A 23,500-nucleotide genomic window follows, 5' to 3' on the forward strand; every position below is an offset into this window, starting at 1 on the left:
AAATACAGGAAACAAAGAGTAGGAATAAATGGTCAGTTTTCAGAATGGAAAGAGGTAAATAGCTGGGTCCTCCAGGGATCTGTCCTTGGGCCAGTGCTGGAAAAAGGGGTAAACAGTGAGATGGCAAAGTTTGCAAACCATACAAAATTATTCAAGTTAGTTTAGTCCAAAGCAGACTGTGAAGAGTTACAAAGAGATCTCGCAAAACTGGGTGAATGGGTAAGAGAATGGTAGGTGAAATTCACTGTTGATAAAGACAAAGTAATGTATGTCAGAAAACATCCCAACTATACATACAAAATGATGGTCTTGAAATTAGCTGGTACCACTCAAGAAAGTGAGGTTGGAGTCATTCTGGATAGTTCTCTGAAAACATCGGCTCAATGTGCAGTGGCAGTCAAAAAAAAAAAAAAAAAAAAAAGCTAACAATATTAGGAACAATAGGAAAGGGATAGTTAAGACCAAATATAATGCTCCTACCTGAAATACTGCATGCAGTTCTGGTCAGCCCATCTCTAAAAAGATACATTAGAAATGGAAAAGGTACAGAGATGGGCAACAAAAATGATTGGGGTATGGAACAGCTTCCATGTGAGGGAAGAGTAAAACGACGGACTGTTCAGTTTGGAAAAGAGGTGACTAAGGGGTGGGATATGATTGAGGTCTATGAAATCATGAATGATGTGGAGAAAGTGAATAAGGAAGTGTTGTTTACGCTTTTTCATAACACGAGAACCCAGGGTCACCCAAAGAAATTAATAGATAGCAGGTTTAAAACATGAGGAAGCACTTCTTCACCCAACGAAGTTAACCTGTGGAACTTGTTGCCAGGAGACGTGAAGGCCAAAAGTATAACTGGATTCAAACAGAGAATTAGATAAATTCATAGAAGAGAGGTCCATCAATGGCTCTTAGCCAAGGTGGTTAGGTCTCTGACTGCTAGATGCTGGGACTGGACCCCAGTGGATGGATCACTTGATGATTGCCCTGTTCTGTTCATTCCCTCGGGGGACCTGATATTGGCTGCTGTTGGAAGACAGGATACGGTACTACATGGACCATTGGTCTGATCCATTATGGCTGTTCTTATGTTCACACTCCAGAACTGACTCCCGTGTGTTGGAGCTGCACTGAAATCACACAGCCTCTTCTCTAGGGTCACTGAACGACTATTGGATGCAAATTACTTGGACAAATCCAAAGCTGACCCTTTGGCACTGGGTGTATTTACTGTAGTCTGGGACCCCAACCCCAATTGGGACCAGTTGTTTGGGTCCTCTACAGCTCTAGAGAAGAGCTGATCCCTGCCTTGGTGGGCCCACTGTCTGAGATCCCCTAGCCTATTCCCAGTCTCTTGAGCCATCACAGTCTCTCCTCTGCTCAGGTCAGAGGGGGGCACTGTGAGGGGGAGTTGCTAACAAGGGCCTCTCCCACAGCTACCTGCTGCCGCTCCGAAACAAGGCCACCAAGAGGAAGACTCCTGTGATGAAGAAGACCCTGAATCCTCACTACAATCACACCTTTGTCTACAATGGCATCAGCCCAGAGGACCTGCAGCACATCTGTCTGGAGCTGACTGTCTGGGACCGTGAGCCATTGTCCAGCAATGACTTCCTGGGAGGAGTCAGGCTGGGAGTTGGGAATGGTGAGGTGCTCCCTGGTCTCAGTTGTTGGGTGGGGCTGCCCCTGCTCTCCTGGGGGGTGTAGCAGAGTGTAACGGGTGGGCTGGGTCACCCAAGTTCTCTCCCCACCCCATCCCATCCCAGCTTTGCCTGGAGTACCCTATTCCCCATCCAGTGAAGCTGGATGCCTAATAGGAAGGATGAAATCCCTTGGGCACCATGCTCCCCGTCACATCCAGCAGTCCCCATCATTACCTACCGCTGCTCCATTTCCCAGCACCCTTCTGTGTGGCTGGAAGCTGCTTTTGTGTGCCCAGGGCTTGGGAACAGGGCTGTGCACTGCAGAAACTCACTTCTGTTGCCCCACTTCCCTCAGGTATGAGTAAGGACCAGGTGGTTGACTGGATGGACTCCACAGGAGAGGAGGTGAGCCTGTGGCAGAAGATGCGCCAGTTCCCGGGCTCCTGGGCAGAAGGAACACTACAGCTCCGCTCCACCATGGCCAAGCCAAGAGCATAGCCATAGCCTGGGCGCTGGGCCTGAAACCAGCTTTAGCAAGACAGCACCAGGCGGAGGCAACCGAACTGAAACCACGGCACCAGCAAGGGCCGCATGTAGGATCTACTGGAGTGGGAGCAGGCTCTGGCTTTCGCCTGTGTAGTAATAAAGCTAATTGTGTCTTCAGCAGGCTCAGCCTAACAGCCTGTTCTTGGCAGCAGCTTATTTTATGTAAAGGGTTTTTGTCTCTTAACTTGGCTGGAATTGAATTCCATAGGGTCTCCCCCCTTGTAGGGGCTAAGTGCTTTTAAAACTTGTTTTTCTTAGTGTTTTCACCTCTCCCTCTCCCATGTAGTTTGTTTGATTGCCCTACCTACAGCTTCCACTCTTGTCTCCCCTTCCCTCTGTCCTCCTGGGATGGTGCAGATAGAATCAGACACTACAAACTAGAGGCTGCATGGGCATAAGCAATCAATATTTGGTATGTAGAATGTGAGAATACCCAGTGCTGTTGAGACATGGGCTGGTGGGGGAAGGAAGAAACAAGCCCATGCCTGTTAGAGTACTGTGCCCTGATTAGGGTAGGGTGTTTGTCACTGGCAGAGGGAAAGCAGCTAGGAGAGCTCTGTGCCGATCTCAACTGGGGGAAGTGGCTTTGAAACAAACATCCACATGCTGTCTCCTCTTACGAGCAGGCTAGCTGGATATCAGTCATGCCAGAGCTGCAGGACTTCTCTGGTGGGGTGGTGGTCTGTTTTCCCCTTATGCTGGGGGTTGTTAGCAGTCCTTACTGTTGCCGCTTCCCCTCCCACCCGCCAAGCCCTCCCAACTTCCCAGCACTCCTGCCCCAGCTCTCTTACACAGATTTATTCATTTAAAATACAAAATGTTGTGGGGGTCAAAATAGTGGCCAACAAGAGGGCAACAACTCCTCTTGGAGGAAAGGAAAAGCAAATTCTACGGCATGAGTTAAAATCCACATCAAACAACTGTCCGGGAGGGCAGTCTTTGTACTGGCAGATGCACTGTGATTCCTGCTTGGTTACTGTGTCAAGGCTCACCACAAGGGACTATCTGTTTTAATAAAGGTTTTCTTGCTGTTGCTGGTGGTATCAGGACTGTAGTCATTCACAGGGGCTGTTGGGACTGGGGGGGGGGGGACGGACGGACTTATCCCTGTCTCTGGGAGGGAGTTCCTGGAGTTTGGTGTGAAGGGCAGGGAGCTGCATACAGAGACAAGGGAAAAGCTGCTGCCCCTAACTGTGATGAGAATAGAATCTCGTCTGCCCTGGCCGGCTGCCTTCCACTGCAGGTGGTTGTCTGCTCCGCTTGTGGTCGGGCTATGTCTTAGCACTGCTTTGTGGCAGCATGACCTGGAGCTGTGTCTCCCCGAGGGGCTGCTCCAGGGAAGAGGTAGACTTTGAAACTTGCAGTTAGATGTTTGCTGAGCTAAGGGGCCCATCTCCGCCACTGGCTGAGCGGCACAGTAGGGGCAGGCTCCGTCAACCCTTCACTGCTACCTGCACTCTGCCCTGTGTGCTGTCCTTGTTTTACCTCACTACCCATCCCCATGTTCCTTGGAGAAGGGGAATGATGGATAGGGGCAAGAGACACTATGGTTACAAACCTGTCCTCTATACTAGTGGCCTTTCTCCAGTAGGTAAGGGTTAGTGGAGTCCTGTACTGAGGCAGGAGAATAAGCTGTGGCCCTAAGACTGTTGGCCAGGCCCTAGTGTGCAGGGAAGCTGGGGGCTCTGGGCTGCTGGGGCAGTTTTGCTCTTAATGAACCAAGCGCTTCCCCACCTGTTTTTAAAATAGGAAAGAAACTTCCTGGGTGGCCAGAGCCTGTTGTCTCAGGAAAGTTACAAGGAGTGACCTTCACCAGCTTCAGGCCCTATCTGAGACAGGTTGCCTAGAACCCTGTGTACTTGCACTGGGCCTGCTCCCTGGGTGGCTTGCTTTGTACTCCACGACTCTTACCTCATGCCTGCTTGGGTCTAAACAAAGTCCAGCCTTTGTAGTTGAGTGTGTCGTTCAAACATCTTCTGTTCCTGCTCTGCCATTCAGAGAAGCCATCTTCCCCGGAGAATTGTGTCAGGCGCTTGGTGATGGTGGGCTGCAGCCAGCCTAACCCTCTTCCAGCTCTTGGGAACAAGCCTAATGCAGCAGGGATTCATAGACTGCTCTGGGCAGCTCCTGTCATCCTTTGCCAGAGCATCACAGCTCCACCTCCGGTGGCTACGCAAACGTGCTTGATGTGTTTGGCATGATCTGTATGGTGTGCAGGGGAAGAGTGCTATTGCTAGAGGCATGAGTCCTCTGCCAGTGGGCTAGTGCAGACCGGGCAGGGCATGCTGGGCTAGCACTGCATGGGAAACCTGGCCTGGGGGAGTGCGGGGCATACTGCATGGTTGAGAACCCTACGGATGTTAGAAGATGCTTGTTTCTTACAAGAGAGGGGAATGAAATAACAAGGCGGGTGACCTAAGCTCGGACACTGCTGGGCTTGTGCTCCATCCTTCCTGACCTGCAGCCACCCCTTGCTGGTCTGTTAGTGACTGTTTGGGCCTGGGCAGAGGCTGAGGGTGGGGGGAAGGTGGGGAAAAAGATAATGCCCCCAAACTCCTCTTTTCTCCTAACCTCGCTGCTGGCCTGGTGCAGTGAAAGGCTGGTGTGACATCGGCTTGGCCCAGCTGGCTCCACCGGAAAGTCTGTGACCTTTGACAGTGTTTCCTCCCTCGCAGCTGGCCCAAGACGATGCGGAAAGGGAATTCTCTGTCCTCTGAGGCTGTGGAGTTCTGAATGTAAAGGGGTGGGAGCACTGGCTCCTGGGCTGCAGGGATCTGCCCCCACCCGTGCAGCAGTCGCTCATTCGCACATGTCCCTGCTTTGTGCTCGCTGGGTGACCTCCTGGCTGCTCAGCAAGTAGGTGTCAATGAAGATGAAGAGTTCCTCAGGGGTGACGGGTTCGATGTAGCGCTCACGGTCCACGCCCTGCTTGTCAATCAGCACCATGTTAAAAGTGGAGCGGGTGACGTGCAGGAATTGCCTGTGGAAGCAATGAGTGGGTAGTTGAGAGCCTGCTATGCCTGCAGAGACTGGCAGCAGCTGGGCCCACCTTGCTGAATTCCCCTTTACAGACCCTGTCACACCCACTCCTGCACTGGCTGCCTCCTTAGGCTTGTGCACACCATTCCCAAGTTGAGTGAGCAGCTCTGGGAGGGGGGACTCTCTCATGCTACAAGCATTGCGCCTCTGTTCTCTAATATGGAAGCTGCCTCGTCATTTACATGCATACAGCCCAGCTCCCAGCTGGTGCAGAAGTCACGGCCCCAGCCTGCCCCTTCCCCACTGCACCTAACCCCTGAGAGCTGGGTTACTGACTGCTGGATTTTGTGGGACCCTCTGGCTTATCCACAGGCCTGTACAGGATAATTTAGGCGTCCCAGTAGATTTTGGCTTGCTTTGTGCATGGCAGCAACATGGACACCACCCTGCTGCTCTGTGGGGATGGCTCCGTGTCCGCTGCAGGCAGGTGGCAGGGCTGGCATTCACTTTGCACAGGCAGTAGGGTTTGTCATTTGCTCCTGTGACAGGATTCAAGCCACCAGCACTCAGGAGAATGGGTGCCTTTCCTGTGAGCAGGTGTCTCCAATGGCTCCGTAGCTGACCTGCAGTTGGGACACTTAGCCCCAAAAGCACAAGCCTCCCCACTACATGAGCTAGAGCAGCAGCTACAGGATCTGTAAGGAGCAGGCTCTTACACTTGCTAGGGGCTGCCCCAAGAGGGAGACAGCAGTGTCCTGTCCCTAGCAGTGTATTGCACCCACAGGTTGATCTGGGGGTCATGATCCCGCTTGCTGTGAACTATTGTGGCTGTCCACTGCCCCGATACCTGAGCTCCTCGATGATGTCAGCCGAGAGCTGGTGTTCACGGATGCGGCCCACCTCATGGGGGGGCTGCCCCACCAGCTCGAGGATGGTGACGTGCCGCAGGTCCAGCCCGCAGGTGGCTTGCTGCAGACAGGAGAAGAGCCAGTCAGATGCTGTTGGCTGGGATTGGGGCTGGAGGAGGCACAGGGGAGGGGCTCACCTGCAGCATGGTGATCTGCATCTTGTAGTAGCGAGTGGAGGGGTCGGGAGCAGAGACGATCAGGAGCCGACGTTTCTCATAGAACTGATCCAGGAGGCCAGCGGCCGAATTCACGTCCACGTTGATCTGCATGGCTGAGGTGGGAAGGTGAGCTTGTGAGCACAAACAGGGAGGTGGCTGGTGGGGGCTTCTGACCCCTAGTCTGTCTGCAGGATCCTAGTGTGGCCTACCCCAGAAGTCAGCTGCCTCTCCCCTTCTCCCAGCAAGCTGATATGTCTCGCCTGGATTGGGGCTCTCTGTTGTCCATCAGCAGGAACCATTTCACCAGCTTCTCCAGCAGAGGGCAGCAAATATGCCAGGGGAGCCACACCCCAGTGTCACATAAACCAGGGAGTCTGCGCCTCACCCAGCTGAAAGTGGCCAGGAGCCCATTGCTTGTATCTCATCAGCCTGAGAGAGACAATGCCCCAGGCCACACAGATCAAGGAAAAACCCAGTGCCTCAGCAGACCAGACCTCCATCTCAGCATTGAACATGGTTGGGGACTTCACGGTGGCAGCCTAGCCAGCTATGTTGCATTACTGCTCTAGGAGTGGTCAGCAGGAGATGGGGACTAACCAGGGGATATAACCTAAGGATGGTGTTTGTGACTGTTTTAATGAATGGCTGAAAACAGGACAGCTTTGAGTCTCTTCCCCATTCCCCGGCTTATGCTGGGGAACTCCAATGGCTTCTGTGACGCTACCCCTGATTTGCCCTGGGATGAGAGGAGCGGTAAATCTTGGGCTTTATAAACAATGGTATGCGCAAGATGAAGGGGGTGCTGCAGGGGAGCCTTTGCCTAGCCCAGTCTAAGGAGGGCAGCAGATTCAGGGTTCAGTTCCTGTACCATGCCCATGGCCATGGGTCTCCTGGCTTTTAAATGGTACTTATGAAGAGGAGAGGGGGATTTTCTCTAGGCAGTGCAGGTGCTGGGATTCCAGTGCAACCTTACATGGGCCTACACCACAAGGCTCAGATCTGGATCCAATCCGCCCTGGAATTGGGTGCTGTTCAGAGCCAGGGGTTGGTTTGGCACACGGCGCTGAGAGGGGTCAGCTGCGAAGTCTTGATCTGGATTCCAACTTCCCCAAAGGGCAAGGGGGTTGGGGTGGGGGTTAGGTTCAGGCCCATGTGTGTATCTGAGACAAGGGCAGTAAGAATAGCATCATCCCCAGCTCTGCCACCAGGCAGGCTCCCTGACAACCAGTACCAAAGTGATCTCAGGGACAGGGCTGGGTGATATCAACAAAGAGAGAAAGAAAATGAGAGTGAACTCAAGGTGAGGGGCTGCTGGGAAAATCCAGCTCTGATGGAGGAGGTGTGAGGGATGCTAGAGACAGCTACACTGTACGCCTTCCTTTCTCTTATCTAATTCATCTGAACATCCAACCAGCCCCTAAAGGCAGCATATGCTACACTGAGGGGAGGTGATGCACAGAGAGTGTAATGGCCTAGGGGGCGTCCCCTCCATGTTCCTGACTAGCGCGGTAGAACCACCAGAGAAGAGGGCCTTTCGGAAGATCCCATCCCAGGTTTGTCAGCAAGCGTGGGGTGGGCTGGGACAGGGCTCGGGGAGTTTGCTCGGACTGAGGCAAGCTGCTCAACCTGCCACTACCCATATGGGGAAGACACGTGTGACAGCTGCCATCTTGGCCGAACACCTCCAGAGCTAAAAGCACAAGCAGCTACAGCTTGAGCTCAAGCTCTGAGGTAATCACAGACTCATCCCCTCTGTGAATCAGGCCCAGAGTGGGACTCAGAGTCACATGCTCAGCAGCAGGTGACGGCTGGGCCAGAGACCCAAGAGGACCGTTGTGGGATGCCATCCCTGTCTGCCAATGGCTCCCAAGTCTCGGCACTGCCATTTCTTGTTTCCACCATAAGTGATTTTCCATCATAGAAGGGAGGAGGCTCCACATCTGGATGGAGGGGGATGTCTCTCGCTGGGAGGCTGGCTGGGGGATGCTCAGGCAGTGCAGATGCTGCCAGGAAAGCCCTATGCTCACCGAAGAATATCAGGGCCTTGATTTGATGAGCTCCTGGGAACTGGAGACACAACAGACCCAGCTCAGCACAAGGAGTTGTTTCCAGGCTATAGCCTCAGCCTGCATGCATGCAACCTCGCCAGTGACTCTCCCCGTAACACTTACGCACACAAATGGGCTGGGATCCCGACCAGTGGCGGCTGGACTGGCAGACGCGCGAGGGGATCCCTTGGCGTTCATAGCCCCCGTCACATAAGTACTCGCATGTGGCACCATAGTTATTGCCCTCAGAGGTGCAGCTGAGGTAGCCGTGCTGCGGTGGCTTCAGAACAGGGCAGCGTCTCACTGCAAAAGGGAGAGCAGATGTCAAGGACAAGGGACGCCTAGATCTAGCACTGGCTGTAGTGCTGGAGGAGTGTGGAGTGGGCTAGCCAAGGTGCCTGGAGGCCCTAGGGGGAGTCGGGCCAGGAATGGCCCGAGTGCCCATAGCTCCAAGGTCCAAGAGAGCCAGGGATGCAGGATTGGGGAGGTGGCATCCTGTGTCCTGGTATGGCCAGAGGTCATGAGATGGTTAGGGAGAGTGGGAGAAAGTGCCAGGTGTCCTGGAGTGGCTTGGGTTTAGCAGGGTTCTGGTGGTGGCAGAAGCACAGGTCCTATAGGTGACACTGATCACATGGGAGACAATGTGCAGGAACCAAAACTTGTTCCCACACATCCTTGGTGTGAGCGCAGCTCCTGAGCCCACACAGGGGAAGAATCGGCTCCTCCAGCCAAGGTGTGAGGGAGCTGGGGTCCCAGGTGCAGCAGGCAACCTGTCCCTTACCTTGGACTCGGACGATGAATTTGCAGCTGGCTCGGTTGTAGGACTGGTCGTAGGCGATATAACGGATAACGTGCTCCCCCTCTGAAAACTCAGACCCAGGTTCTGGGCCCCGCAGTGTCACTCTGGACCCAAAAGACAGAGTTGCTTCAGTGTGAAGTGCATTTCTCCCAGCTGGGCCTTTGGTTTGATCCCTACGAAGTGACTTCAGGGCAACGAAGCCATCGGACCCTGTTTGGGATGGGGGTCCTGCAGCTCTCAGCACTCACCGTTTGATGATGCCATCAGCAGAGTCCTTCACATGGGGTGGGTCCCAGTACACAGTGGCCGTCAGCTTCTCTGGCTCCGCCATCCTCTCTCGTGTCTCCGGGCAACGGATCTTGGGGGGCTCAATATCTGCCCAAGCAAAGCAGAGAGAAACTCCAGGGGAACCACGTGGGGTAGGGCCACAGTACAGGGAGGGTGAGGTTCAGCAATAAACCCTGGGAGGAGCCAGTAAAACCCACGGGGGCAAGGAACTAGGAGAAAGCACAGAGATATGCAATAGTTCCCTCCCTAGGGAAGCTAGCCAGGGTGAACCATACAGACAGCAATGTCCCCTGGGGCAGAGACCCAGAATAACCCACTGAGATGCCATGCCCAGTGTGAGGGAACTAGGACAAAGCATAGGGATATGAGTCGTTCCTTCCATGAGCCAAGCAATCACCTTAAACCAAGGGGAATACAATGCCCCTCTGTGGGGGGATGTAAGCAGGGTAAACCATGGGAAGTAATCTTGGTACAGCAGTCCTCAGTGGAAGGTATTCAGGATTAGCTGGGATTTGTAATCCCCGGGGGTGAGGGGAGCAGGGATAAACCATGAGGGCAGTAATATCCTTACAGAGCAGGCACTGAGAAGAAACTCTGGGCAATCCTAGTCTCTAGGCCATGTGTGCAGGATGAGCCAGGCTGGCAGTAAGGACAGCAGGGTGAGAATTTACCTACACAGATTGGCTCGCTGCCGCTCCACCGCCCATCCTCCATGCACATCCGGCTGCGGTCACCCTCCAGGTGGTACCCGGGGAGGCAGGAGTAATCACAGTGAGAGTCCAGCAGCACCCCAGCTGAACACTGGTAGGAGCCGCTCATCACTGCCGGCAGCACATGACACCGGACCTCTGTAACAGAACGAGCAGATCCGCTCAGCAGACACAGGAGTGTGGAAATCCCTATGGCAGGGTAGCACACGCTTCAGGACTGCAGCACCAGGACTGGGGAGGGTTTGGAATGACACAGAACCAGCCAGGGTGGCGTTGAGCTCAGCTGCTCTGGTGTTGGATCATATTAAAGAAGTTCTGTATTAAAATCACAAATGAGTTTGATTCCCCATAGTTTAAATTCCAGGGTATTACTAATTAAGAGGTCTCTTGGTTTTTGGTACTGTTTCTCTCCCTCTATGTGTGAAACTTGCAAGCTGCTAATTGTGTTAGTACATTCTAAGACAGAGTCTGTTCTCAAAGCAATTCACAGAGAGAGAGACTCAAAGCAATATTCTAACAACAGAAACAGCACCCAGAGACTCCCCGCCCTTTTGTTGTATTAATAATTGTGATTAAAATAGAGATAGAGGATGTATGTGGATGGATGCTTGGTGTGGATAATAACTGAATGATCAGGGAGGTGCCAGCCTAAGAATCCAGTGTCCATCGGCTGAAGAAGGCGTCAAGTGGAAATAACCAGAGGACCCCCGGAGGGCAGACTGGAATCCACCCAACAGCCTCAAGAATGGGAGAACCAAAGAACAAGATAACATCTAGCAGCACGGAGCCATCAAGAATGTGCTATCTGCTGATTGATTCAGCAACAGCATGATGAATCAATTCCCATAGACTGGCCTAGGAAGAAATTCCTATAAAAATAGACTCTAAAAAGTGAGAACTTTGGGGTCTGATTCTGCAAACCAACTTCCAGGAGCATCAGATGAGCATCTGACAAGGCCCTGCTCCCTCCTCATGTCCAGGCCACCTGGCCAGTGGCTTGGCATGAGCAACTCTAAGGCTGGTAACTATGATAACAACCTTGCATAACCTGTGTGTGTTTGTATGAATGAATGTGTGAATAAATATAAATATGAGATTGAATGGAATGTTATAGCTATAACTAACTGCTTACTATGATTCTTTCTGTATTCACAATAAATGTGGTATTTTGCCTTTTTCCCTTTAATAAGATCCTGCTGGTTTTTATTTTATTGGTATAACACTGGGCCCTGGGATGGCTTGGCTTATAGGGCTCCTGAGTTTTTCTTCCATTCCAGCCCTCATGCAACTTTGTTAACGTGGGGCAATAAACCCCAGGAGAAAGCTGCAGGAGGGGGAGCAGGACATGGAAATGAAGGGCCTTCCATCCAGGCACTCAGACATTAGTGATGGTTGTAGGACTTAGGTAGGGTGATCTTGAAAGAGCCTGTAATGGCATGTCTATCCCCACACTGGCAAAGAAAGAGTTAACTGGAGCCAGAGAGCAATTAGTGCTCCAGTTGTATCTGGCCCAGCTGAGAGGAGCTGGGTAATAAAGAAAGAAAGGAGCTTAAGGCAGGAGACCATGGAAAGAATAGGTAGTGGGGTCCTTTCTGCAGAGGGGAGCCTAGCCGAGGGTTAGGAGAGACAGTGGGAAGCCACAGGAGAGGAGCAAGCTCCTGGAGTGATCCTGGACAAAAGGGGGGAGGGATAGCTCAGTGGTTTGAGCATTGTGCTAAACCCAGGGTTGTGAGTTCAATCCTTGAGGGGGCCATTTAGGGATCTGGGACAAAAATTGGGGATTGGTCCTGCTTTGAGCAGGGGGTTGGACTAGATGACCTCCTGAGGTCCCTTCCCACCCTGATATTCCATGATTCTGTGACCCAGGAACCCCTCCATCCCAGGTAGCAAGGGGGGGTACAGGAATCTCCTGATTCTGGTATGTACCTTCTGCCAGGTCAGGTCTTAAATGATAGCCAGAGCCATGATGGTCATTAAGTTTGTTGTGAAATATCTTATATAGGCTGAAAATACATTCTCAAAGTCTGTATCAAGGCAGAGTTGGCAAACAGCCTTTCTGTTAGACATGTGAATTAAACACTGTCAGCCACCACAGTGGAAGCGCTATTTACATACAAAGTCAAGGGGCAGGGGCAGGAGGGGGATATGAAATCAACAGGGAGGTAGTACATGGGAGAACAAGCCACTGGGATTATCCTGGTTCTAGCAGAGACAATGAACTTTGGGGATATAAAGAGAAGGCAAGGAAGACACTCCTTGATCCTGTACCTAGGAAGTAATGGGCAGCATGATGACATTTGTGAAAACTGGATCCAAACCCAAGTTCGCTGAAAGGCTGCAAAGAACATTCAGGGTGAGATAACACACTAATCTTCTGTCTAAAGAAGTTTAAGTTAAATTTAGTCTCTAGAAATCGAGTTAAGATTTTGTTTTATATGTAATCCTTTTGTTTCCATTATTCTCACTCACTATCTCTTGGCTCTTGAATCTGTGATGGTAAACTTATCATTGTTTGCACTGTCAATATATCTTAGTGCTGGGGTATTGCTCAAGTAGCTGATCCTGAGCCGAATCATTCAAGCTCGTGTGTGCACTGTTCCCTTGGGGCAGCAGATCTGGTATTTCTGTGAGCGTTCGGTGGAGGAAGAGCTGGACACCAAAAGGGAATGCTTCAAAGGGGCTCAAGGACTGGGGTACACCTATTGTTAGCCTGCCAGGCAAAGTAAGGGCTGGTATAGCCTGGAGGAGAGTGCTTGGATGGCTGACAGGCTGGTGGTAACAGGAAGCTGGCACCTAGTTAAGCCCAAGCACGTCTCCCTCCCAATGCAGGCAGGGGGAGTAAAAAGGTGATTCCCAGTCCTGGGCACCCTGAGAACCATCACAGACCCAAGGAGGTAGGACCTGGGGTCAGGTTTCTGGTGGAAAGAGACCTGGACACAGAGAGCCTAGGGAGAGGCAGGTGGGAGCTGGGGGTCCAGGGAGAAAGAACTCTCCAGAGCCCAGGAAGGTGTGGGGACAGGGCCCAGACCCAAACCAAGGTAGGAAGTTCCAGGGAGGCAACAAGGATGCTGAGGAAGCAAAGCTTAGCTGCCAGCTTCAGGATCCCTGTGCTGGAACCCAGAGTAGAGGAAGGGTCTAGGTTCCCCTACCAGCCACCAAGGAAGGTGGGTTGAAAGCCCCTGAGGTAAGGGGTGGAAAGACTGAGCCCAGAGTCAGGGCGGAAGGCCTGCTGTAAGGTCACTGGACTATTGTCACTGACTCTGTTACCCAGAACAGGACCTGGGGGAGGCTAAGCCACAAGAAGAAGCCGAGCACCACAGGAGTGCTAAAGGAGAGACTGCTAGGCCGTACCCAGCCAGGAGTGGGTGCACTGGCCAGTAAGTCACTGTTCTACAGAGCCCAAAGCGCTTTACAAGCTGCGCACTGCAGTGGTTCTCAGCGTATGGTCCAGGGTGTTGCTTGGAGCCTTTCTGGGTGCCTGGTAGAGGGGCTGCTGCCCCAGCAAGTGCCATCTGTCAGTCTCCAATGCGGTATCGCCACCCCAAGCATTCAGAAACGAGTCTGGCTTAGAAATCATGAGAGCTTTTAAAAGAATAATAGCTACTGGTTCCTGAGCCCTAAGGGTGTGCCTGGGTCACGTTCTGCCACTTTTCTCCCCAACCAGGAGGGCTGGGACCCTATGTTTTTAATGAAAGCTGAGAGTGTCTCCTAATCACGCGAGTCCCGGAGCTGCGGCTTTAAGACAAACATCAAATATCAGGAGACTTGTGATAAAATCATGAGAGTCAGCGACATTGTCACTGTAGTTTCCTGTTGAGGACAGCTCAGGTCAGGACTCCTTTAGGGCTTCCAGGCTTTGGTTTTGACCAATGCAATTTTAAAAAGCCCTACTTCACCCTGCCCCCTGCGCAGATGCTTCATGTCTCGCTTCAGCAGGCTCTTCCTTTGATGTAAAATGAAATGCGATTGCAACTGATGCAACACCAGAGCCCCGGGCTGGGCAGCAAATAAGCAAGAGACTAGAGCAGGCAGGGAGCAGAGATCAGGTCCTAATGGACATGAAGTGCTGCACTCAGCACAGACACCAAACAGTCCCTCCCGGTTGCCTCTGTCGTGTAGCCCAGCACTAGTCACCATCAGGACAGCATGTTCACACACACTGGAACATTCATGCACGCCCCTTCCCATGCAGGACTTACGTCTGCAGTAGGCGGTGCCAGTCCAGCGCCGGCTCGGCAAGCACTGCACTGACCTCCGTCCTATTAGCCGGAAGCCTCGATCGCATGAGAGTTCGCAGCGCGTCCCCAGGCTGCTGCGGTAATTCCCTCCCCTGGGGGAGTAGCAGGTCGCCTCTCCATGGTGGACGTTTAATGGATAGCACCACTGGGGAACTAAGGAGAGACCGAGAAAGGAGGGGAGATGTTGGTGCTAAATATTCAGATGGGCTAGTCTAGCTGGGCAAACTGTGCCTCACTTTCAGGGTCTTGAGGCAGCATGAGGCCCAGATGAGGGGCAGCCCAGCATCAGTCCCGGTGGCCAGGGGCACCCTTCTATGGGCATCTGGGGAGCCATGGGGAAAGCTTGGGATGACTTCCCCTGGCCTGGTGGAAAGTCAGTGTGCAACTGTTACCTCGATAGTCCAGGGCAGGAGCTTGGGGAGCCTCTTCCACATACACTTCATTGTTGTACCTCTCAGTAGCATGGTAGCCAGAACCTAGTGGGAGGAGAAAATGGTGAGGTGGGGTCTCAACCTGAGTGTCGTGCTTCTGCATCCCACCCCTGACTCTCCCTCAGAGTAGCATATGAGGTGCTGGGGGTCTGCAGAGAAATGGTGATAGGAGCTGCATTGATGTTGGGCTCTAGGGAATTATCCCTCTCTGGAACTCCTGGAAAGAGACTTGCTCCCTGGGCAACATCTGCTTCCTACAGCAATGCCTGCCAGTGTGGGGCCTCCGTCAGGGGAAACATCTATGGACCCTGGCTTCCCGCTCAGCATTCACAGCCCTTGTTAAGTTACTGTCTCCATCCCCCTGGCAACTTGAAATGCCCATCTCCTCTCAGGTTCCTTGGTACCCGAGAATGGTGTGCTGAGGCAGACACTAGACTGAGAGGAGGAGCAGGAAGGCCTGTATTGCCACAGCCTGGGGAGGTAAAATACAGCCATTCAGAGCTGGTAGCACGTCACACCCACTCTGCACTGGTGTGAACAACTGCCTGAGGTGCAGGGCCAGGGACAATCAGGTCTGAGGGGTGCGCAGCCATGGGTGCTATCAGATGACAGTGGTCATGTATTACATCCACCGTGCATGGGTAAATGGCTGCATCAGCAGCAGGCCTAGAGTCCTGCATGGATTGGCTGCTGGAGCAGTTTGGGGGTTGTGCTCCTTTCTCGCTGACACTTGATTCTCTCGCTCTGTCCCAGTCCCTATCCCAGCTCCTCCACAGACAGGGTCCCAGCTAAACGCTGAGGAGGGAGCACATCTATGCAGAAAGCTCTGCCCTCAGCTGGCAGTGACGTGGTTTGTGCGGCTGGCACTGTTCAGCAGACTAAACAGCCTGGTGTGCCAGGCTCATTAATGACAGGAAGTGGGTGTCGGAGCAGAGCACAGCTGAACAGGGGACAACTCAGTCCTTTCATGAACAAAATTCCAGGAAGTCCCTCCCATCGCTTCCCTCTCACGTCCCCTGCCACGGAGTTATAAGGCAAGTGGTGGGAAGAACAGGATTGGGCCCCCACTCCTGTGCGACTCAGCAAAGGGCGCCCCCACCATGCCAGGGCTGGGGCGCATGCAGACATCCAGAGCTGAATGAACACAGAGACCGAACTTCCCTCTTAGCCATGGCCAGTAGTGGATGCATTTGAGCCCCAGTGAATGAAATGGGCTGACTAGTGGCATTCTTGAGCTGTGAGCTCACCTTTCAGCTGGATTTCCTCTCATTCCTGACTCTTTCCCTCTCCACTCCAGTGACTGCATGTGAGCGTGCTCGATTTTGCTCCTATTTTTAGTGCCTGTGCCCCATACATCGTTTCTGTATTAGCCTCAAAACCAAATGTCTGTGCTAAGCAGGATCCCACATGTTTCTCTACAAGTTTGGCATGCAGGCTCCCTTGAGGAAGGAGCGGGGAAAGGAAACTCCAGCTCAGAGTGACCAGGGAGAGTGCATTGTCTTGGCCTCCAGGAGAGGAGCTCTACAGGCTCTAGGGGAGCAGGGTAAGTCTTACTGAGATCCGCTCATACCCTCCACTGACCCACACTCAATCCAGAGACTTGCCTTCTCTTTTGCTCTCCCTCCCCTGCTGCAGTGCTGATGGGTGGGGGATGAAAGGAGAGGGGTTGTCACCTCAGCGCACTCCATCCACCAGCCCCTCTGAAGAGCCTCCATGTTGGGGGAAACTTTATGAACCATAATAATACAACTCCCCCTACCCCTTTCTGATCCCCAATTAAACTGCCCTGTTTCTCTGACCCACTCATTTCTACAGAGCCCTTCACCCACTTCATACATGCAGTGCCACTGAAACGCACCCACCTCTGGGCACCCACCCAGCATGCAGGGAGCCTCCGTAGGGGAAGACAGTGGCTAGAACATTGAGACAAACCACCTACTATGCTGCAAAGTGCTGTGAGATCTTTGACATCCACTCTATGCAGCCAGTACCTCAGTTTTTAAGGCTCACACACAGCAAAGCACGTGGAACTCAATATATCTACCTCATAGGAAGGATGGGCTGACTTAGCCCTGCTGGGATCTGAATGTGTGGTTTCAGGGAGTCTTGTTATTATAAACCTGATGCTGAGGCCACAGACCCATCCCCTCAAGGAGAGAGTGACGCATCCTCAGTCTGTATTTATTCAGTGATATCATGGCTCAGTATGAATCAGGCAGAGAGCAGAGGCTGAGACAACAAAACAGGGAGGATCTATCGGTGCAAGGATGAGTCGGGGTGGGAACTGAGACCAGTCTAATGCATTTGGGGGGGTCAAAGTTCTCCAGGGGGCTGCAGAGGCCTTTATGGTGTTGTGGGGGAGGTCTGGGCTCTTGAGAGCCCCTCCCATGCTAACCTGGCAATGGTTTGTAGCTGGGATGCTGGGAGAGAGAGTTTGGTTTCTATAGCAAACAAGTTGAGGGGTTGTAAGTGGGCAGGTTAGCCAAGGATGGGAAGAAGCTTGGGTTTTGGTCTGTGCAGCTGTTCCAGACAAACAATCACCTGCCAAAGGCTCCCGAAGGAGCTGAAGGCATGTGGAAAAATTCAGTTCCTGCCACCGTGGCTGGAATGGGGGAAGTTTGTTATTTACTCCTCTCTGGATGTATTCCTAACCCCAGCGCTGGGTCTGTCTCTTCCCTTCCCCACCTCCTGCAGAGAGACGCCAGGGCCCTCTCTGAGCAATCATGTCAACCTCCCAGGGTAGGTTTGTCTTTTGTTATCCAGCTCCTCCCTTGTCTCCTAACCCAAACCTGCTCCCTGGCACTCAGCAAACCGCTGCCCTCAGGGCAGGTCCACGTTAAGTGATGCTTTAGTTGACTCTCCCTGCCACCCTCACAAGGAGAGAGAGCGCACCTTGCTGAGGTTCCTCTGGCCTGCATCAGTAGGCCTTTAACCTGTTCTAAACTGGGTCACCTTTCCCAGGGTGCCTAGAGGAAAAGGGGTCCTGGGATTTGGCTGCCAGGCTGAACTCAATCCTTTATTCCAGCAAACTCAGAGCTTCCCACCATGCTCCCTTCCCCCTTCCTCCTTCACCAAACTCCCCTAGTGTTCCCAGCTATGAACTGCATCTGCTTCCCTCTGCTCTACTCATTTACTCATAGCCCCCACAAAGAAGAAAAGCAGCTTCTCCTGTGCCCTGAGAGAGGCCTGCTCGCCCCTGTTGATTCCTCACTTCCTTGTAGCACCAGCTGCTGTTGACTAACTCCCCTGTGCTGGGTGGACACTGACCTTCATACCATGTTGATGACACCAGCCTGGTGAGGAAGAGCAGCAGGAGTGGTGCTTCTCCTTGTGCCATTCTAGCGTGTGGAGTGGGCCTGGGCCACGGAAGCTAGCACCTTGCCTGGTAGTGCACTCTGACGTTAGCAGGCAGGCTGCAGCCCGGAGAGCCCAGCAGGCAGCCCTGTAGCCTGGTACCTAGAATAAAGGGAAGTGGGTTTAAAACAGAACAACCCCTGGCCATTGGTGTGTGTTTGACCCACACATTCTTGTATTCTCCCCTAGCTTTGTTCTCCAGTCCATGCTGGTCAGATCCAGATTTTTCCCTAGTATTGTCCATCCTAAGCATGCAAAAATCCTGAGTCAGATCCCTTGCAAGCATGAGTCGCTTAAAAATCATGAGATTTTGAAAAATAAATTCTGGGCCCTTTTTATGTGCCTTCTGGGCTTTGTGAGCCTCCAGGGAGTCATGTTTTCAAGCTTTTCTCTGCAACCAGGAGGGCTAGAAACTTCCTTTAAAAAAAATGAAAGGGAAAGTCCCCCAAGCTTTCAGAAATGCCCCCAGAACCATGAGACTCGTGATAAAATCATGAGCGTTGGCAACACTGTTTTCCACTGAGTCAAGGGCTATTTAATGTGGAGGAAATTCATGCTGAAATTAGAAAGGAGTAAAACTTGTTGCTAACTCCCAAGTGAGTAGTTTGAGACCAGGCCCCAGGGTTCTGATAAGTGACTCTAATCTGGGCCCATTTCTAGCTGAAATTCACCAAAATCTAGAGCACATGCAGATGTTATTTATTGGAATCAAAGGACCCAATTCACCATTGCCCTACAGCTTGTGCGATCATTTGCACCATGGCAGTGAGTGGAAAGGCAACTGGATCAGAGTGTGAGTGTTTAACATCCATCCGCTTGGTGCTAGTGTGAAGGACTGCACCAGGCAAAGGGGGATCAGGCCCCATATGAACAGACAGAAAAATGTGGGGTATGGGAGGGGGGAGGATAAACCTTCAAGAGAAGAGGCCAGCTAAATACACTGATTAGTAACACATCTGTCCAGAGCACGAAAGAAGGGATTTTCTGGAGAAGGGCCTTGCTCTAGACAGCATGGGGAGAGTTTCTTTGTGACTGACTCTCCATGTTTGTTTGCTGTCTGAGTTAGAGGTACCACAAGTCCTCCTTTTCTTTTTAGTAGGATTCAGTCAGTGCAAAGCCTGAAGGCAGATCCAGTGAGTGAGGGCAGGTGTTAGGGCCAAGACAGAGGAGCAAACATTATTTACAGACGGCTTGACTGGAACAGGCGTGGGGGAAAAAAAATGTGTTCACTATTTACTGTGGCTTCAGGTCAGTGCTATTGCAACAGAATAAGTGCAAGGGAAATGCATGAGGGAGGGAAAACTGGGGTATAGGACAGAGGGAGGGGAAGGAGGGCAGACAATGAAAGAGAATGAGATGGGGGAGAGACACATAGACAGACTGATTGGTTACCAGGAGATCTTTACTCAGAAACTGGGGGTTGGCTGGGTGAGGAACCTCTAACAAACACAGAGAAGTAGCCAGGCAGACTGAGCAGCAGATTGACAAGCAGCTTTTGAGTAGAAAAACAAAACAAGATAGAAATTCCTGCTCCCTGTTGGTGATGCTGATCTGTATACTCCCCACCCCCACATTTCTATTGTTCCAAGTCCTCCCTCTAGCTCATATCGCTCTAGGGTTTTCCACCATGCTCATCACCATAATACCTGAGCCCCTCTGGAGCCTTCTCTATATAGAGGAGCCTGTCCTGTCACTGGCAACAGTTCAGTGTCCCCTAAGTCTTTACCTGCTATATTAGTGAGAGTCTTACAGCCAACTGCTGGGATCCTTTCCCTGCCTCTGCTGGAGGAAGGTGCCTGGAGGGAGGCTTGTCACACAGCATGCAGGAACATCTGTCTATCCTCAGCTCCAGGGGAAGACTGATAGGCGGTGTAGCTTAGTTGAAAAGCTTTCTGTGTCCACGCTCCCTGGGTCCCTTTCCCTTGTGGATAGAAGTCAAATGGCTGGTTAAAGCAGATCTTACCTGCCTCACTGCTGCTCCCTCTCCTTGCCTTCTCTCTCCTCTCAGCCTGTTCAGGAAACTTGTGCTTTAACTTTCCCAAAGTGTGTGGTTTGTTCCTGCATCCTCCGAGACTCAGCTAACACTGCCCAGATGTTCTGCTGTCTGCATCTGCCAGACGTTTCCTTAAAGCTGTACTGTCCCCCAGAGAGGAGGGGGAGAAAAGAGAGAAGGCTAGGGAGGAGGCCCCGAACCATGGCTGAAGGGCTGGCACCTTATGCAGAGATCTAAGCAGCTAATCTACCCACTGAAGACCAAATGTGGGCAGGATGGTGCCTCTCTCCTTGGCCTGCAGCCCATAGAGCAATTGCTACTGTAGCTAAGCCTGAGTCTAGGATGTGGAATACTAAAGGTTGCAGATTTCATGACTCAGCATGAGCAGGCTCTGCAATCCAGGGTACAGCAGAGCAACACTTCATAGGCTCCACAGAGGGAAAGCCACATGGGAGCCACTTTACTTCTGGCTGCACCCTTCTCAAATCCATGCCTAAAGCCAAGGATCAGGGTGGAAGGAGCACAGGCTTCCAAAGCATGCAGTGTCTGATATTGGGTTGGGCGATCTAACCCATTTCATGTAATCATTTGGGCTGCGGCTTACCTTTTGTACACTAGGGGCCAAATTCTTTGCAGGTGTAAATTGATGCCAGTTTACACAAGCAGAAAAGCTGGCCCCAAGACTTTTTTTCATTGGAGCCATTTAAAGATTTAGCAGCTTCGAAACACTTCCCACATGCCCTTCCAAGGTAGGTTACTTTGATCATCTTTATCCCCATTTATACAGATGGACAAACCTCAGAGAGTTGCCCAAAGCCATGGAGGACATGAGCATCAGTGGAATTCAGAAGCTCCCAGCTGTCCTGTGCTCAGATCACTAGACTGTGCTGAATACATCTGATCAATCTGGTTCTTATAAATCCAGGGCATAGGGCAGACGCTCTGACAGGACGCTACAAATGTCAACTAGTCACCATTAATATGATGGCCCCTGAACTACTCTCAGGGGGCATGACACTGCTGCAAATTGAGAGAGAAGAGGAGACTAGAGGGCTGCTGGCAGATATCTAGAAATGAATCTAGTCACCTGCAGCATAAGTAGTTTCTATACTATTATTTCATAGCCATGATCAGTAAGATGTTCTTCTCTGCAAATCCTAACCAATGGAACTCCTCCACGTAGAAGTCTGCTGACTAGCTCAGAGTGCCTCCAACTGGCTCTGGAGGTAACAGTTTCTAGCTGTGAGTAAAAAGAAAAGGAGTACTTGTGGCACCTTAGAGACTAACCAATTTATTTGAGCATAAGCTTTCGTGAGCTACAGCTCACTTCATCGGATGCATACTGTGGAAACTGCAGAAGACATTATATACACAGAGACCATGAAACAATACCTCCTCCCACCCCACTCTCCTGCTGGTAATAGCTTATCTAAAGTGATCACTCTCCTTACAATGTGTATGATAATCAAGTTGGGCCATTTCCAGCACAAATCCAGGTTTTCTCCCCCCCCACCCCCATACACACACAAACTCACTCTCCTGCTGGTAATAGTTCATAAATTGGTTAGTCTCTAAGGTGCCACAAGTACTCCTTTTCTTAGTTCATCCAAAGTGACCACTCTCCTTACAATGTGCATGATAATCAAGGTGGGCCATTTCCAGCACAAATCCAGGTTATCATGCACATTGTAGGGAGAGTGGTCACTTTGGATGAACTATTACCAGCAGGAGAGTGAGTTTGTGTGTGAATGGGGGTGGGGGGTGAGAAAACCTGGATTTGTGCTGGAAATGGCCCAACTTGATTATCATACACATTGTAAAGAGAGTGGTCACTTTGGATGGGCTATTACCAGCAGGAGAGTGGGGTGGGAGGAGGTATTGTTTCATGGTCTCTGTGTATATAATGACAGGTTTCAGAGTAACAGCCGTGTTAGTCTGTATTCGCAAAAAGAAAAGGAGTACTTGTGGCACCTTAGAGACTAACCAATTTATTTGAGCATGAGCTTTCGTGAGCTACAGCTCACTTCATCAGATGCATACCGTGGAAACTGCAGCAGACTTTATATATACACAGAGAATATGAAACAATACCTCCTCCCACCCCACTGTCCTGCTGGTAATAGCTTATCTAAAGTAATCTTCAGGTTAGGCCATTTCCAGCACAAATCCAGGTTTTCTCACCCTCCACCCCCCCACACAAATTCACTCTCCTGCTGGTGATAGCCCATCGTGTAAAGAGTTGTCACTTTGGATGGGCTATCACCAGCAGGAGAGTGAATTTGTGTGGGGGGGTGGAGGGTGAGAAAACCTGGATTTGTGCTGGAAATGGCCTAACCTGAAGATTACTTTAGATAAGCTATTACCAGCAGGACAGTGGGGTGGGAGGAGGTATTGTTTCATATTCTCTGTGTATATATAAAGTCTGCTGCAGTTTCCACGGTATGCATCTGATGAAGTGAGCTGTAGCTCACGAAAGCTCATGCTCAAATAAATTGGTTAGTCTCTAAGGTGCCACAAGTACTCCTTTTCTTTTTGCGAATACAGACTAACACGGCTGTTACTCTGATAGCTGTGAGTAGTTTGCAGTCTTCACAGAGTACGCTGATTGAATTTGGAGGGTGACAGAGTCAAAGTGGAAGTGCCACAGACTGTGGCTGCCTTTCAAACAATGTCCCAGTCAGATGTTTGTGGTGCTGCAAGTGGTATGTAATCAGGCCCTGTGCTCATCCTATGTGGTGAAAGGCTGCAGGAAATGTATGGGTACTTTACTGAAAGTACTCAATGTCCCTCTCCGAGAAAGCAAGCTGCCAGCAGCATTCAAACAAGCTACAGTTTAGATGTGCTCTAGAAAACAACTGTGAGCACACTAGTATACTAAACGACTGTCATCCCGTCTCTGAGCTCCCTTGCTGGGAAAATTCACTGAGAAGGTTGCCCTAGGCCAACTGAAACAATATTTGAAATCCCCAGGATCCTTAGAGCCTATCCAATTCAGTTTAGGAGTGGGCCACAGCCCAGAAATAGTGCTCAGATTCCACCACGATGAGTGTGGTATAAACAAACACATAGACAAAATAGGGGAAATTGCTGTGGTTGATGATCTCCTCAGGGCAGTGGTCAAAAGCCAGGTCTTTTATGACATGGTGTGATTTTTTTCAGTGCTCTTGGATCATCGGGTATTGCTAACATGGCTGAATGATCTAGCAGGGTGGAAAGGAGTCCCTGCAGAGTGGTTCCACTCAATGCTTTCCAAAGGATCCCAGAGGGGAAGTGATGGGTGACTGCTTCTCCTCTCTGAAGGCTCCCAACTCTGGGGACCCACAGGTTACAAACCTGTCACCTCTCCTTTCCAACATCTACATAAAGCTAGTGGTTGGGACTGTGGGAAAGTGCTGGTGTCAGTGT

General features: G+C 51.4%; 2 protein-coding genes across 5 annotated transcripts in view; one reads left to right on the forward strand and one right to left on the reverse strand.

Annotated features, from left to right (window-relative positions):
* Positions 1-3,222, forward strand: part of SYTL4 (synaptotagmin like 4) — a 35,438-nt gene extending 32,216 nt beyond the window's left edge. For all 4 annotated transcript variants that reach the window (XM_077826776.1, XM_077826774.1, XM_077826777.1 and 1 more), the window contains 2 exons: positions 1,437-1,645; positions 1,999-3,222. In XM_077826776.1, coding sequence (XP_077682902.1) covers positions 1,437-1,645; positions 1,999-2,141 — 352 coding nt within the window. In that variant the 3' untranslated portion in view covers positions 2,142-3,222. The remainder of the gene's footprint in view (positions 1-1,436; positions 1,646-1,998) is intronic.
* A 1,766-nt stretch (positions 3,223-4,988) lies between these two features.
* SRPX2 (sushi repeat containing protein X-linked 2) lies at positions 4,989-18,105 on the reverse strand. The gene is made up of 10 exons (XM_077826599.1): positions 18,016-18,105; positions 14,710-14,793; positions 14,279-14,470; positions 10,041-10,217; positions 9,330-9,456; positions 9,064-9,185; positions 8,406-8,585; positions 6,214-6,347; positions 6,016-6,137; positions 4,989-5,169 (listed from the first exon to the last, which is right to left on the reverse strand). Exons 1-10 carry the CDS (start codon positions 18,083-18,085, stop codon positions 4,989-4,991), a joined length of 1,389 nt encoding a protein of 462 aa, XP_077682725.1. The 5' UTR covers positions 18,086-18,105.
* Positions 18,106-23,500: the final 5,395 nt, after the last annotated feature.

The sequence above is a fragment of the Eretmochelys imbricata genome, chromosome 9 (assembly GCF_965152235.1).
Source record: "Eretmochelys imbricata isolate rEreImb1 chromosome 9, rEreImb1.hap1, whole genome shotgun sequence".
In the NCBI taxonomy this organism is placed as follows: domain Eukaryota; kingdom Metazoa; phylum Chordata; order Testudines; family Cheloniidae; genus Eretmochelys; species Eretmochelys imbricata.

What these genes read in the sequence shown, in the direction of transcription:
- SRPX2 (XM_077826599.1), bottom strand. Translation starts at nt 18,085, where the DNA reads ATGGCACAAGGAGAAGCACCACTCCTGCTGCTCTTCCTCACCAGGCTG. An exon ending in CAGCGAGCCAATCTGTGTAG is followed by an intron (nt 9,457 to 10,040) that starts GTAAATTCTCAC and finishes TTGCTTGGGCAG; the next exon opens with ATATTGAGCCCCCCAAGATC. An exon ending in ATTCATCGTCCGAGTCCAAG is followed by an intron (nt 8,586 to 9,063) that starts GTAAGGGACAGG and finishes TCCCTTTTGCAG; the next exon opens with TGAGACGCTGCCCTGTTCTG.